This window comes from Pteropus medius, unplaced genomic scaffold (assembly GCF_902729225.1).
Source record: "Pteropus medius unplaced genomic scaffold, Ma_sr-lr_union100, whole genome shotgun sequence".
Lineage (NCBI taxonomy): Eukaryota > Metazoa > Chordata > Mammalia > Chiroptera > Pteropodidae > Pteropus > Pteropus medius.
Window position 1 is genome coordinate 2,539,300 of NW_024353517.1, and position 13,647 is coordinate 2,552,946.

Below are 13,647 nucleotides of genomic sequence, written 5' to 3' on the forward strand. Positions count from 1 at the left end.
GCCGGCCCATCCACAGCGGCCCGCCCAACCCGGCCGGGGTCTGCGTTGGGGCCGCCTCCCAGGCTCCGGAGAGGCGGTAGGGGGCGCTTGAAACGCTGGAGTTCGCGTCACTTCGGCCGAGGCCGGGGGCTGAGAAGGGGGCGGGTCCGCTGGCGCGTGGAGGGGCCGAGCAGGGTCTGCGGCTCTCTAAGACCGGACGTGAGAGGTCGGGGCACAATAGGACTCAGAGCCTTCTAAATCAGACTCTTCGGGCCCCATATCTCTCTGGAGTGGCGCCCTCTCTTGCTTCTCCGGAGGGGCCAGCGGCTCAGATGCGCTGCAGCTCCGTCGGGGGTGAAGCAAAGCTGGATGGGACTCGGAGGGGAACACTGGGCCCAGGAAGGGGGTGATGCTAGGAGCTGAGACCCTTGGTCTCTTTCATCTCCTCCCTCCTTTATTTCCGGCGGCTCCCCCAGGGAGGTGTACCTGGAGGAGCCTGGCCTGAGGGGTGTGCGGGGTGTCGGGGGGCTGGAGTTGGAAGTAAGGAGGGAAAGAGTGAGGCCCAAGGGAAGGGAATGTTTAGGTACTGGACAGGCCACTCCTGGGAGGCGGGTGTGGGTGGACAGAGGTCGTTTCTCCCTGGCAGGGCCCAAGGAGAAACCCGAGTAGCTCCTGACGTCTCGCCACGTTGGGGGGACTGGCCTCTTGGGGCTCTGCGTTCTCTACCGGTCTCTACGGTCCGGAGAAGGATAGAGCAGAGGGTGGGGCGAGCACAGGGTGGATGGGCTGTGTGGGTGTCAGAGATAGTGTCGGGGAGTGCTCAGAAAACAGGCAGTGGTGGGGAGGCAATACCAGGATGAAAGGCTGTGGGAGGGGAGGAAGTGCCCAGGAGGAGGGGGCAGTACCCAGGAAGAGGGCAGTATGAAAGGAGCCAGCACCCAAGAGGAATGGGCAGTGTAAGGGAAGAGTATCCGTGGGAGAGGACAGTGACAGGATGAGGAGGCACGTAGGAGATCAGAGTCTAGAGGGAGAGGGCAATGGTGAAGGAACAGGCAGTATCAAACTGAAGGTGCAGTGCTCAGGAGGGCAGTGGGATGGGGTCAATGCCAGGCTGAAGGGGCGGTGTGGGGGAAGAGAGCCGGGCTCAGGGGAAGAGGACAGTGGAGGGGAGGCTGCAGTACCGGGAGGGAACACTGCAGGCTTGCCTCTTTCCCTTAGTGACATCATGGCAAATTACCAAACTGCAAGGACCCAGCTCGGGTGACATCCAGCAGGGCCAAGCCGGCCCCGGCCTGCCCAGGGGGCCTCGGTGCCAGCTGGAGGGGCTGGGTACTGCGCCCTGCTGGGCCAGCGCTCTGGGGGCGGGGTTCTGCTCCACCCTCCCTCGGCGCGGGCACGCGGACAGGCAGGGTAGGGCTAGGGCCGGGCTCTTCTGGGCCAAGGATCAAGGCTCCCATGCCTTCCAGTCTTCCCGACTGGGACTCGGAACAGGGCGCAGTAGCACACAGCGAGGAACTGCACCACCTCGGCTGGAGATGGGACCTATCGTGACCCCGCCCAGGGCGGAGTTATCTGGATCTGAGACCCGCCCTCAACACTGAAGTCTCTGGGATGCAATAGTTCGGGGCGGAAGTTAGAAAGCCCCGAGAGCGAGGCGACGGAAGTGGCCCCTTTACTGTTTGTCCGTGCGCAGGCGTTATTTTATTCTCTTGCTGCTGCTCTTCAGGCGCTTCTTTTCCCTCTCTTCTCTCTTCTCCACGCGAGGGGGTGCGCGTACCCTTAGTCGTGGTCGCGCATTCAGCCCCTGTGCTACTCTCGTGGCACTTTCATCATGGCGGGCATCCTGTTTGAGGATATTTTTGATGTAAAAGACATTGACCCGGAGGGCAAGAAGTTTGACCGAGGTAAGATGCGCAGGGGCGGTTTGGGGTAAGGGGCTAACCTCGTGCTTGGAGTCACACCCCTGGGCCCCAGGTCCACCCAGCTCTCGTGGCCTGCCCTTACCGGCAGGTCTTGATGTAGAGACCTGCCTCAGGAAACGTTTTATGGATGATAAAACGGAGACTCTGGGCTCTCCCTGGGTTCGCAAATACCGTGCTCGGTGACTGGGTGGCCTTTTCTCGTGGTGCTAGTAAACTGGGCTTCTTTCTAGTCGCTACCCACTCTGCGCTAGGAGCTGCAATATGCACCTTGCACGCTTCTTATTCCTCTCAAGAGTCTCCATGAGGTAGGTGGTGGCCTACCCATTTTGCTCCGAGAGGTTAAGTAACCCACCCAGGGCTGCACAGCAAGTAATCCCACTCCAGAACCTCTATGCTTGTATTGCTCTTAGGATCTTTAGCTCTTTGTGAAGTCGTCCCTGGGTTAGAGTTGACAGCTTGGAATAATAAAAAGAGTTGCTCTTTATTCTGTCATTGACCAATAATTGTTTCTCTGTCTTTGCCTGGAGACTGCGATGTGCTTCAAGTCAACATTAGTTCTTACACTTCCTGAATCCCCTCAGCACAGTGCCTGGCACAGAAAGACAAAACCTTTGAATGAATGAATAACTTGCCCAAAGTCAGGTTGTTTCTTAATCACCTAGGCAGGATATTGTTGCCAGAGGACTTTTGATTCTTTTCTGAGGATTCTGTCTACTTGCTATATTTTTCACTCCTTTTTCTCTAGCACATCTGGTTCTGATTGAGCCTGCACTTCTGTGAGGGCGGATGAGAGGCCAGTGGATGAAGGCCGGGTTGGATTTAGTGTTCTATTGCATACAATCCCCCAAAGTGGGTCTGCAGGGTTGGCACCAGCCAGGCATTTATCTCTGCCACTCTTTCTCTCCTTTCCTCCAGTGTCTCGACTGCATTGTGAGAGCGAATCTTTCAAGATGGACCTTATCTTAGATGTAAACATTCAGATTTACCCTGTAGACTTGGGTAAGTATTGAACACAGACAATAGCAGGAGGATTTTTTGCTGTTTCATCTGTTCTTCATCCTTAGAGATATCCATTATTTTCAGGTGACAAGTTCCGGTTGGTCATAGCCAGTACCTTGTATGAAGATGGTACCCTGGATGATGGCGAATACAACCCCACAGATGACAGACCTTCCAGGTGAGGGAGTGGAGAACAGAGTACTTGAAATATTCCTGAGGACTAAGTAGACAAGTGGCAATGAAAGACCCTTATTTAATTCAAGGAATAAATGATTATCAGCAGAATTTGAGGAACCTTAGTGAAATTGCTGCATTTAAAAATTCAGACAACCAGGTGTTTATCTGGAGCAGTGGTTGCATGGTTGTGAGTTGTATCTTCTTGATGGCTGAGGAAGTGGCCACTGAGTGACCTTGGCTATGTGGGCCTTGCATCTTGGGAGGGAGTTTGGTTGATGGGAGTTTGGAGCCCCACTCAGTTCAGATCTCAGCCTTACCACTTATTTGTTGAATATCTTAACCTTTTTCAGCCTCAGTTTCCTCATCAGTAAAAGATAGATGGTCATATCAAGGTCACAGGGTTGCTGTGAGAATTAAATGACATTGAGTTTGGAAAATGTCTATTATAATACTGGCACTTAGTTACCAGTTACCACTTTTAAAACTTTTAAAGGACCTCTTATTATTAACTGCTTTTAAGAATAACTACCACTGTTGTTCCACAGGGCTGACCAATTTGAGTATGTAATGTATGGGAAAGTGTACAGGATTGAGGGAGACGAAACTTCTACTGAAGCAGCAACACGTCTGTAAGTTCCTTTATCTTGTGAGAACCCTTTCCTCCTACCTTTTTCTGAGAATTTGGGCCATGCTCATGCCTCCTGTGTTGGAGCCCTCTCCCCAAGCGCCTCAGACCTAGGTGAGACCCAGAAACTTCTGGGAACAGTTTTCAGTCTGAAATGTAGGCTGCTTACTTTGCCCTTTGTCAGGGCCTCAGGGCCTGGTGGTCCACATGAGAAACTGGTAGTCTTGCCGTGTGCAGTGTAAAAGAAGGTTGATTCCTCAGGATATAAATGCAGCATTAAGTAATAAAACTGCTAGGCTTTTTTGTTTTTGTTTATGTGTATGTGTGTGTTGCTACTCTGTAATCCAATCCCTAGTTCTTTGGTTTCCCTGCCCAGCTATTTTTTCTTTTCTTTAAAATCTTATTAAAACAATATGTTCCCTTTGTAAGAAATTTGAAAAGCAGAGAAGTAATGTGAAGAAGGAAAAAAAGTCACCTATAATTCCATACCCAGAGGGAATCTTTTACGTAAAGTTTTTGAACATTTTAGGTTTTTTCCTCTGTGTGCTTTTTTTCTTTGAGATCACATGGTTTATTACACCGTTTTCTTCTGCTCCTTTTGTGTTTAATGTTATATAAAACACATTTCCCCATGTCACTTTAAAGCTTTTTATTTAAATGGGTATATCTTAATTGATTTAACCATTTCCCTTATTTTGGGCATGTAGTATTTTCTACCTTTGCTAATATAAAGCATGCTGCCTTGCATATATCTATGCATTCATGTTTGTCTGAATTTGGTTCCCAATGACAAAACATTAGAAAGGTGCCGCTTTTCCTTAGGCTGTGCTGGAGAGTCACTGAGTAGCATCTGCTCCAGAGCTCAGACTCATGAGACTGGACCTTCTGTTTCAGCTCTGCCTACGTCTCGTATGGGGGCCTGCTCATGAGGTTGCAGGGTGATGCCAATAACCTGCATGGATTTGAAGTGGATTCCAGAGTTTATCTGCTGATGAAGAAACTGGCCTTCTGAACCACCTGGGAAGCCAATCTTGCTGCTTAGTCACTTAGGTCATGGACATTCATTCAAGTCTGAGCAGCAATTGCTGTTGTTCACCTGTCTAAGAGGGGCTGGATTTGTGTTGATTGTGCCGTGCATCTTTAGATGGTGTCTGAACTCAATGGGAAGTTGACTTGCCTGTGAAAGACCCAGTGGGAGGGCTTAAAAGGAATAAGAAGTTGTTGTGTGTATATGATTTTTTAAATTAAACTTTACTTTCTCAGACTTTCTTCCCTTAAAATATATATTTTTTTCTGTTTACTTTAAAATCATTTTTTCCAATTTGTCTGTGGTATATTATGTTTCTGGCCCACAGCCATATGATCACATGTCAATGTAGGATCTATCCCAGCCTCTTGTATCTGGGTTCAGAGTTTCTCATTCTCCTGGCCGACTATCCCAACATCCTCCACTGTGATTTTCTATCTGGAGAGGGAGTGTCCTGCTTTTGGCTCCTGAGGGCACCCCAAGCCCGGAAGATACCACCCATTTGGCATAGAATTTTGAATTGGCAAGGAGTCCTGCTTGTTTCCTTCTAACACTTTCAGTCTCTTAGGAAGTCAGATCACATTGACTTGAATGAGTCACTTGCACAGCCTGGAAATATTTATCATTTTTATGGACGCTTTGGGTAGAGGCTTTTAGACAAATGCATGTGACACAACTATGAAGAGAACAGAAGAGCGGATTTGATGGTTATGGGAGTAGGTGGAGGAACTAGTTGTCTGCTCTACATTCTAGTGGTGACCTAGAGGGAAGAGGGTAAGTGGTGTTTCTTACCAGTGACACTGAACTTCACAGACTAGTGAAGTGGACAGGGCAGCAATACCAATGAGGTTGGCAGTCCAGTGCCAGTGCCTGGGACAATGCAGCAGTCTGACTGCGGTCACTAACTTAAAAGTGGGGGAGGAACACAATTGAGGAAATGATGATGCTTACAAGGACTCCAGCATTGGAGATGGCTCTTCAGCCTAGCATTCGAGGTCTCTGAGAAAGTATATGGGGCTCTGATTTCCCCTGGGAAATTCGGGGTACCTATCCAGAAAGATTGTGAGTGTGTATTAAGTAGCTAGCTGGCTCTTTTGATCTCCCATTTTGCTATGGGAGCTGGTCCCCTACTGAGATGCTTGGGGTATCTCCTTTCCCCATCATTTTCAGGTCTTTATGTGAGGTGTTAGAAATAGTATTTAGGGAAATGGGTTGAAAATGAATGGCCCCTGCAGGGGGTAGGAAAACGTGTTTCTTTTGATTTAGTATGGGGTGGGGAGGGTGGAGAGGGAAATTGGAGATACGATGGGGGTTTGGATGAATTTTTTTTTGGAATCCAGAACCTTTGCANGGAATCAAATAATTTGGAAATGGGTTAGATCCTCAGTAGGGGCAGATTAGTTCACATTGGAGAAGCCCATGGGTTATTTACATTTGTCCTGGAATAAGTCAAATGCCAATACTGGATGCCTGGAACTTTCTGGCTATATACTTCTTGCAGTTTGCCATCTTTGTCTCTCATCCAACTGTGCTGAGAACCCCTAATTCTTTGTCTTTTGTCCCTTTGGCATATCTTGTCTTGGGTGCTACCTCTTTTTGTACCATAAAGTGTTTCATATGAGTATTAGATTTAATGTACTTTAGAATTTCAGTAAGTTAAAATTTCCACTTACCATTCCCTTGACTGCATGCTGGAATTTGTAGTGTGTATGAACTGATTCTTTCCCATGCAGGAACTGACACCATCTGAGATTTGGACAACATTTTTGAGCTTTGTGCATTTGTTGATTCCTTTTCCATGGCAACTCTTCAGTCCATGATGGAGAGAGGGACACCTGGAGATGTCTAAATTGGTCACTCTTACCAAGAGCTTTGATTTTTAACTCAGAACTCTAATTGTTGATGTATTAACTTCTTAAGGACTTGGAAATCTTTCCCAATTAATAGAATCACTGAATGATATACATACTGGACAGTGCACCACACTGGGGAGAGTATGGGCTCCAGACTAAGTCAGCCTAGGATATTTCTTCTTTTCCTGCTCACAGGCTGTAAAGCCATTGGGAACTTGCCTGACTTCTCTGAGCCTCATCTGTAAAATAGAAATGATAATGCCTACCTTAAAGTGTGTGAGCCTTAAGAAAGTTAATGTATATAAGGTTTCTGGCACACTCTGACTTTCATTCTGTTTTAGAATGCCTTTAGTAATCATGGAGTATTTGTGGCAGTGTTTGGAACTCTGGGTTCCTGGCTCCTGTACCTACATGGTAGCCTTTCCTCTCCTCTGGGGAGTTGGTGGGGAGGGAAGAGGAAATAGCTTCCATTAGTTTAACCTACATGAGCTTCTGGAGGTAAGTGTTGACCTTTGCAGTGGAGTTTTTGTTTGGGGCAATATAAAACTTTCCCTAAGCACCATTGCAGCATTTATTGGCAAAGTCCTATAAGCCTGGCTTCTTTTCTGGAGATACCAGAATTTAATGGTGGTAACACAAGGCCGTTTTTTCGATACTACTCACTTCTGGGAATTGGGAAATGAGCCTTCAACTTGTACTTGACTTGTACTTATCTGTCATGCTGTGTGAGCCCCAGGAGACTGACTCAAGCCACTTCCTGCACTTCCCCCTGACCTCCACAGGAGGGAGGCAGGAACCCATGCCTGGTGACGCTTCCTGCGGAGCTACTGAGGCTCTGGCTGTTTGCTCAGCTGTTACATCCCTGTCTTGTCTTGACTGAACTGTCTGCACAGCCTTACCTGAGGTGTGAAGTTCTCCTAGGCTTCCTGTTAGCTTTTGTTTTTTTCTTTTCTTAGGGAGGGACAGATGTATTGCCTCCTGAGAAGAACATCTTTCTCTTCCTTTTCAGTTAGTTTTGGGTGCTCTCATTTATTCATTCTTTATTTATACAGCCTCAGTTTTATCTATTATGTAGGCACAGCCTTTCTGGGAGACAAATTCTTGTTCATTTCTCAAGAGTAAGAACCCCCTGAGGAAAGGACAGACAGAATACCACTGAAAATGATGGTAAATAGGAAAAGAGATTAACCTTAGTTCTGAGTAGAAAACCAAAGCTCGTTTTTCTGTTTTCTGATACAAGATTTGTTTCTCCTTCTGTTCAGAGGCCAGGCCAATCCAAGCCTTTGAGGATTTATCATGTGCAAAAGAGCATACAGAGAATTCGTGAGTTATAAAGTGCAGAAAATAGACCAAAGATAACGAGTTGCTCTGGTGAATATTATTGATAGCTTAAAAAAATAGCTTCTGATGTTTTATACAGTGAAAAATGATCCTTTTTCTGTCCTATGTATCCACTTTTGCCAGGGCTTTGGGTTTCAGGTGAAAGCAGGAAACTTGGTATAATTGCAGTTGTTTCCCAGGGCCTCTCCTCCAAGGAAGGGAATTACATATGGGAGACAGTGCTGATGTTGGCAGTGCCTGAGTACCTTACTCTTCCTGAGACAGATTATGGAAGTGAGGGTGGGCTGCAATTAGAAGAGGACTGGTAATGTTGGGCATAATAGCAGAAGGGTCGGGAAGTGGGAGTTGAAGCTGGACCGTGGGGGTGGGCAAGGTGCGTGGAGGAGAGAAGAGTGTATATTGTCCAGTGGGTAGATGGGTTAGGGGAGGAGAATATCCAGGCCGGAGGTCGGGTGGCAGGGAGCCTGTGTCTGAAGTTCCTGGAGGAATATTCAAGGCTCCCAGGGCCCTGGGTGAGGGTCCAGGAAAGAGTCCATGAGTTCCATTCAAGGGTCGGTGTGTCCTGTTCAGGTCTCCAGGGATTTGCTCTAGGAACCTGGAAGTTTGGTTCAGCAGACCAGGAATTTTGGCTCTGAGTCCCTGAAGCCTCTTCAGAAGTCCAGAACCAGTAGCTCTGGCTGACACACTGGAGTTTGTCTCCAACAATCCAGAAGTCCTGTTTGGGAGCTTGTTCAGTGTGAGGAATAGAAAGGTACTGCTTGGGACAGCTGTGGTGAGTAGGGTGCGCTTGGCACAGATGGTGGGCCCTACTACATGCAGCAGGAAACGAACCTTTCCTCGGAGCAGTTGTTGGAAGCTCAGGAAGATGGCATTGGGGTCTCTGTGAGCTGTGGTCCTGCCCTGTGGAGGAAGCTGAGGGCAGAGGATGGGCCTGAGGCCAGAGACCTGGGCCATATTATCATTCCTCCCTCCTCTATGTGGGAAAATAGGGTACCAGTACCCAGGCTTTATAGTTGGGAGGGAGCATTCCTTGATAGGTCATCTCTTCTACCTCAAGATTCCTAGAATTTGTCTTTCTTCCCTCAAGTCTTCTAAGGAGACAGGAAGGAAGGAAAATTTCTATAGTTCCCTTGACTGGGGACTTACCTGGGTTCCAAGTAGACCCTGCAGGGCCCCAAGGAGGAGGCGGACCTGTCCAGAAAGCTGTCCCAGTAGGGATGAGAGGCAAGAGGGTCCCAGTTGTCCCCGTGCTGCCATCACTCCCTCTAGCAGAAGGGTTGTCGCTTCCAGAACATCTTGTGCCTTGGTCTGCTCCTGGGAAAGAGATGGAAGAGAGAAGCGGACTGCTTCAAAGGGCATGCTAATAGCGGGTGGGGAGCCTGTAGGAGTAGCCAGCAGAATGAATCATAAGAGCTGAGAACTGGACAGGACCAAGGTCCCACCCAGCACAGGAATTCCCTCACAGTCTCCCGACAATTGGTCATCAGCCTCTGCTTGAATAACTCCAGTGTCTGGTAACCCAGCCTGGTCTTACATTTAATTTCAGTCAGAAAAGCTGTTTTTTTTTTTTTCTTACATTATATTGAAATCTGCCCTTTTATAGTTTTACCTTTTGGTTCTGCAAATCTTTTTCTGCTACAAAATCTTAGGATCATATGATTTCCTTTTAACTTGATGTAGAGATGAAACCATGATAAAGAGCACAAAGATGAAGGGAAGGGGCTTACTGATAAATGGCAGAGCTGGAACTACAAGGGCTTCCTAGGAACTGCCCTTCTTCCCTAGCCCAGTCTCCCTAGATGATCTGAGCGCAGAAAGGGATTCCAGGGATTCTGAAGGTAGAAGAGTTGACTTACCAAGGAGTGCTCCCTCCCTGTAGATTTCCTGAGTCTCAGACTAAAGCACTTCATGCTATACCACAAGACTGCCACTTCCTCCAAGCTAATCAGGCCATTTCTCACATAACATGTTTCTAACCTCTCACTGTTCAGGCTGCTTCCTCCTGGACACGTGCTTAATAGGTCCCTCTGAATAAGTTAGCATGTTTCTGGAGGAGGATGTCTAGTACTCAGTCTAGTATTTTTAAGTGTACTCTATTCAGAATAGTTTTATAGGAATATTTCCACAATGTGGGTACTAAACATCTAAAGTGGCCTAGAGTCACTAGTATCTTAAATAGCTGCTTCGGTAATGTTACATGCTACGTTTGGGGTCAACACAACCCTCCCAGATCATTTCCATAGTAAATTCTAATGTTAGGGGTTTATATGAGGGAAGCAAGGGCATCGTGGCCTGAAAGCTGGAATAGGACTTTACTCAATTACTTTACACATTAGAATTTTTTATGTATTTCTGTTAAAATTTCACCATGTTTTGAACCTAGCCTTTCAGTGAATTGAATCTTAATTCTTTTGTATTTGCTGTGGTTCCCAGCTTTGTGTCATCTGGATGACAGATCAGTCTTCTTTATTCTAGCTTAAGAAGGTCGAATGGGAATAAGTCAAAGGCATGGCCCATAAGAAACTTCTCACTAGCTTTTCATGGTGTTCAGTAGATTCTAGAATCTACTTAGTGTACTGGGACTGCAAACCATCACCTTGTCCAGACGATATCATCATAGTACAATGTAGATTGGGTTAGGGTGGCCATGCTGAAGGTAAGATATTTTCAGGGAACTCAGGAATTTTGAAGAATCCATGGGAAGCAGTAGGAAACTGATGAAGACGGGACTTAGAGAAACCAAGGGAAGGTCTGGCTTTCTTACCGTCTGGGTTTTCCATTCTCCCAAGCTAAAATCCACAGCAGGCAGCAGGACAGGTGAGGACAAAGGGTTAACGTCTGGGCACTGGCTCTGTTGAAAAAGATTAGTAGGGGACTGGGAGAGAAGGGAGCTGAAACAGAAGGGGGTATGGTGGCCCAAAGACCAGAATAGGTTTCTATGAGGAATATATCCAGACTAGAACTTTTAAAGGAGGGCTTGATTGCAAATCATAATCCGTCTCAAGGAGTGGGGATCAGGAGTGGTCTTATCAAAGATAATATTGGAAAAATAGTGATTGGATCAGGGAGCGAGAGGAAGTGATGTGAGTGAGGATATTGTACTAGTTAAATGGATAGAGGGAAGAGTGCTTTGGGATTCTCACCAGTCTGCCCTGAAGGACATGGGAATCACGAAGCAGTTTATTTAGGAGTCTTGGGTCACAGGCAGGAGGAGCCGGGCTGGACCAAGTTAGTCTTGTACTTAGGAGAAGCACGACCACGAGGAGCAGTTCTTAGATGAGGAGAGGTGAGGTCAAAAGGGATGGATAAGGAAGAAATCATTGTTGAGTGGTGGTCCAGGAATTCCTATTTAGGACCCAGATCTGAAATCCACGGAATCTGCCACTCAGATGCCTCATTCCTGGGAAACTGGGTTCCCGCAGCCCTCCCTTACTGTAGTACATCTCCTTTCTCTTTCTCCCTCTACTAAATTCTGATTTGGCCCTCAAGTGTCTTCTTACCAGTCAGCTCCATTCTGGCCAGGCTGTGTGGTTGGAATGGCTCCCTGTATGGGGCCTCTCCCCCGAATCCTTCCTGGGGCCATGGAGGCGGCTTGGGCTTGGGCTCTTGTACTTCTGGGCAGAGTGGGGTGGGGTACAGCACAGGTAGGCCAAGGAAGAGGGTCTGGAGTCTATCCTGCAAGTAACAGGAATAATGAACACTTAATCTAGTTTCAAGGAAGAGACTGGCTGGCTGGGGGAATAGATGCTGGGAGGGCTTGTGATGCTGACCAGCCTAGAACTGCTAAAGCTCTGACTTCTCCCATGTTTTCTTGTGATTGTAGCGTATGACGTCTCCTGTCAGGGTTCCTCAGTGAATTTCATATGGATTTGGTGCCCCTGTCCCCTGCCTAGGAGCAGCAGGACAGGATATGTACACACACACATTTTAATTGGCCCCAAATTCTGAGCAACCTTTATTGGTTGGTTGGGGAAAATCTGGGCTGGGGATAGAGAATGCAAGTATTGTGGCACAAGCCTGGAGAAGAGAGGGAAAAACATGCATAGGGCCAGGATGAGGAACTAGCAAACATGTGTAATGTATTGAGAGGTAGCTTGGGAAATGGGGTTGAGGAGTGGGATTAGGCAAAAATTAAAAACAAAACAAAACAAAACTGGATTACTAGAGGTCAGGGATTAAAAGATTAATAGAAAGTGATGTGGAAGAAGTTAACCTTTCATTCTTTCCCTATTTACCCCCACACATAAAGCCTCTTAGAGTTTTTCTTTGCACTCCAAGTTTTAAAATACTGGGTTTTCCAAGGCAAAGAGATATGCTAACAGTCCTGAGAACTTCCTTCCTGAGGCAAGTTGTCCAGGAATGGGCACCTGCTGAGTGAGGTAATGCCCACCTTACATGGCATACCTCACCTTAGACACCTACCATATCTGTCTGGTAGCCCACACCTTCCCTGCCCCCTCTTCAGACCCCTTCTGGTTCCTTCACAGGACCCCCTACATGGCTTCCTCCTTTTTTCACAAGTTGTGCAAAGAGTCCTGCACCTGATTCAATATTGGGATTTCCTGTAGGTCTGTCAACATGCATGAGCCCTCCTCCCATTACCCTCTCCTTGTGCCCTGGCTTGCCTGACCCAGCCTCCCCAGCCTCTGGATTCAGAACTAGGCATGACTGGGTAAGAATGGGCATTGGGGCCATGTCCATCTTGGTGCTGTGTTCCCTAAGCCCTAATGTATCTCCTTTCTTATTTTCTCCCTGAGCCCATGTCCCTTTTCCTTAGGGCCAGCCAGGACTATGCCGTATTCCACCAAGTCTGTGATCAGTCCCTCAGAATCCAGCACCCCACCCCCTACTTCTGCTCTGTCCTGCTCCTCCCATTCTGGGAAGGCCATACTCTTCTCGACAAAGGTCAGTGCCTGTAGGTTCCAGTTTGCCTGCCCCTCCCCCAGCTGAGAGCCCAATTCCTCTTTCTGTCCTTCCTACCCTCAGTTAACTCCAAACCCTGCTTACCACTCACCGGGTGTAGAAGGGCTCCAGGACCCAGAATGAAGAGCAAGCAGCGCTCTGGGGAGCAGATGGGTAGAAAGGCATGTGGCGTTGGGGCATAGCCCCTTCACGGCAGTGGGGTCACACGCCTGCCCTGGCCACTTCTGCCCAATCAGAGAGCAGGGAGCCACCAGACACTGGCGAGGGCCCCCGGAAGTGACGCCTTCTCCTCCCAGCCTTGCTGGACCTGGAGCCCCTGCCTGGACCATGGTCCACTAGCGGAGCCTAGCTCCTCCACCCACACACACCACAGGGATGATTCGAATAGGGGGATCTGTCTTTTCCTAGGAGATGGGAAACCTGGACCTGGCCGGAGAGGAGATGGGAGAGGAACAGGTTTTTTAGAAGAAAACTAGCAGGACATTTTTGTTTTCAGCTCCTGTGGCCAGATTTCTTTTCCCTGGATACCACAACTGTTGCTGAAGTCCAGTAGTGCTCTTGCCTTCTTGCTTTTCTCTCCTATAACCCCTAGGAGGTCATGTCTTATACCCCTTTTCTGAGTGGGAATGTGGGTATTGCCTGTATTGGAGAATGACCGTGTTAGGGGTCAGTGTTATAGGGAAAGGGTTTGGACAGTTTGAGAGAACTGCAAGGTGAGTGGTATGTGTGCTGGGCTCAGGTGCTCCTCTGCTGGGGCCCATTGGCTCAGACAGCTAAGCTCGCTTATCTCTGTTTGTGCCC

At 47.9% G+C, this 13,647-nt stretch overlaps 2 protein-coding genes across 6 annotated transcripts; one reads left to right on the top strand and one right to left on the bottom strand.

Moving 5' to 3' along the window:
* The first annotated feature begins 1,630 nt into the window (after positions 1–1,630).
* POLR2H (RNA polymerase II, I and III subunit H) lies at positions 1,631–4,971 on the top strand. Its single transcript, XM_039850643.1, has 5 exons — positions 1,631–1,883; positions 2,817–2,900; positions 2,985–3,078; positions 3,623–3,706; positions 4,597–4,971. The coding sequence occupies exons 1-5, from the start codon at positions 1,811–1,813 to the stop codon at positions 4,712–4,714; spliced, it is 453 nt and encodes a 150-aa protein (XP_039706577.1). The 5' UTR covers positions 1,631–1,810; the 3' UTR covers positions 4,715–4,971.
* Positions 4,972–6,848: 1,877 nt separating this feature from the next.
* Positions 6,849–13,309, bottom strand: THPO (thrombopoietin). 5 transcript variants are annotated; one of them, XM_039850666.1, is made up of 6 exons: positions 12,938–13,309; positions 11,424–11,598; positions 11,067–11,194; positions 10,688–10,774; positions 9,070–9,237; positions 6,849–8,823 (listed from the first exon to the last, which is right to left on the bottom strand). In XM_039850666.1, exons 2-6 carry the CDS (start codon positions 11,434–11,436, stop codon positions 8,170–8,172), a joined length of 1,050 nt encoding a protein of 349 aa, XP_039706600.1. In that variant the 5' UTR covers positions 11,437–11,598; positions 12,938–13,309; the 3' UTR covers positions 6,849–8,169. The 5 variants fall into 5 exon arrangements, with proteins under 5 accessions (XP_039706600.1, XP_039706599.1, XP_039706603.1 ...); XM_039850665.1 differs by having other exon boundaries at positions 6,849–8,835; XM_039850669.1 differs by lacking the exon at positions 12,938–13,309 and having other exon boundaries at positions 6,849–8,638; positions 8,755–8,835; positions 11,424–11,542.
* Between the last annotated feature and the right edge of the window lie 338 nt (positions 13,310–13,647).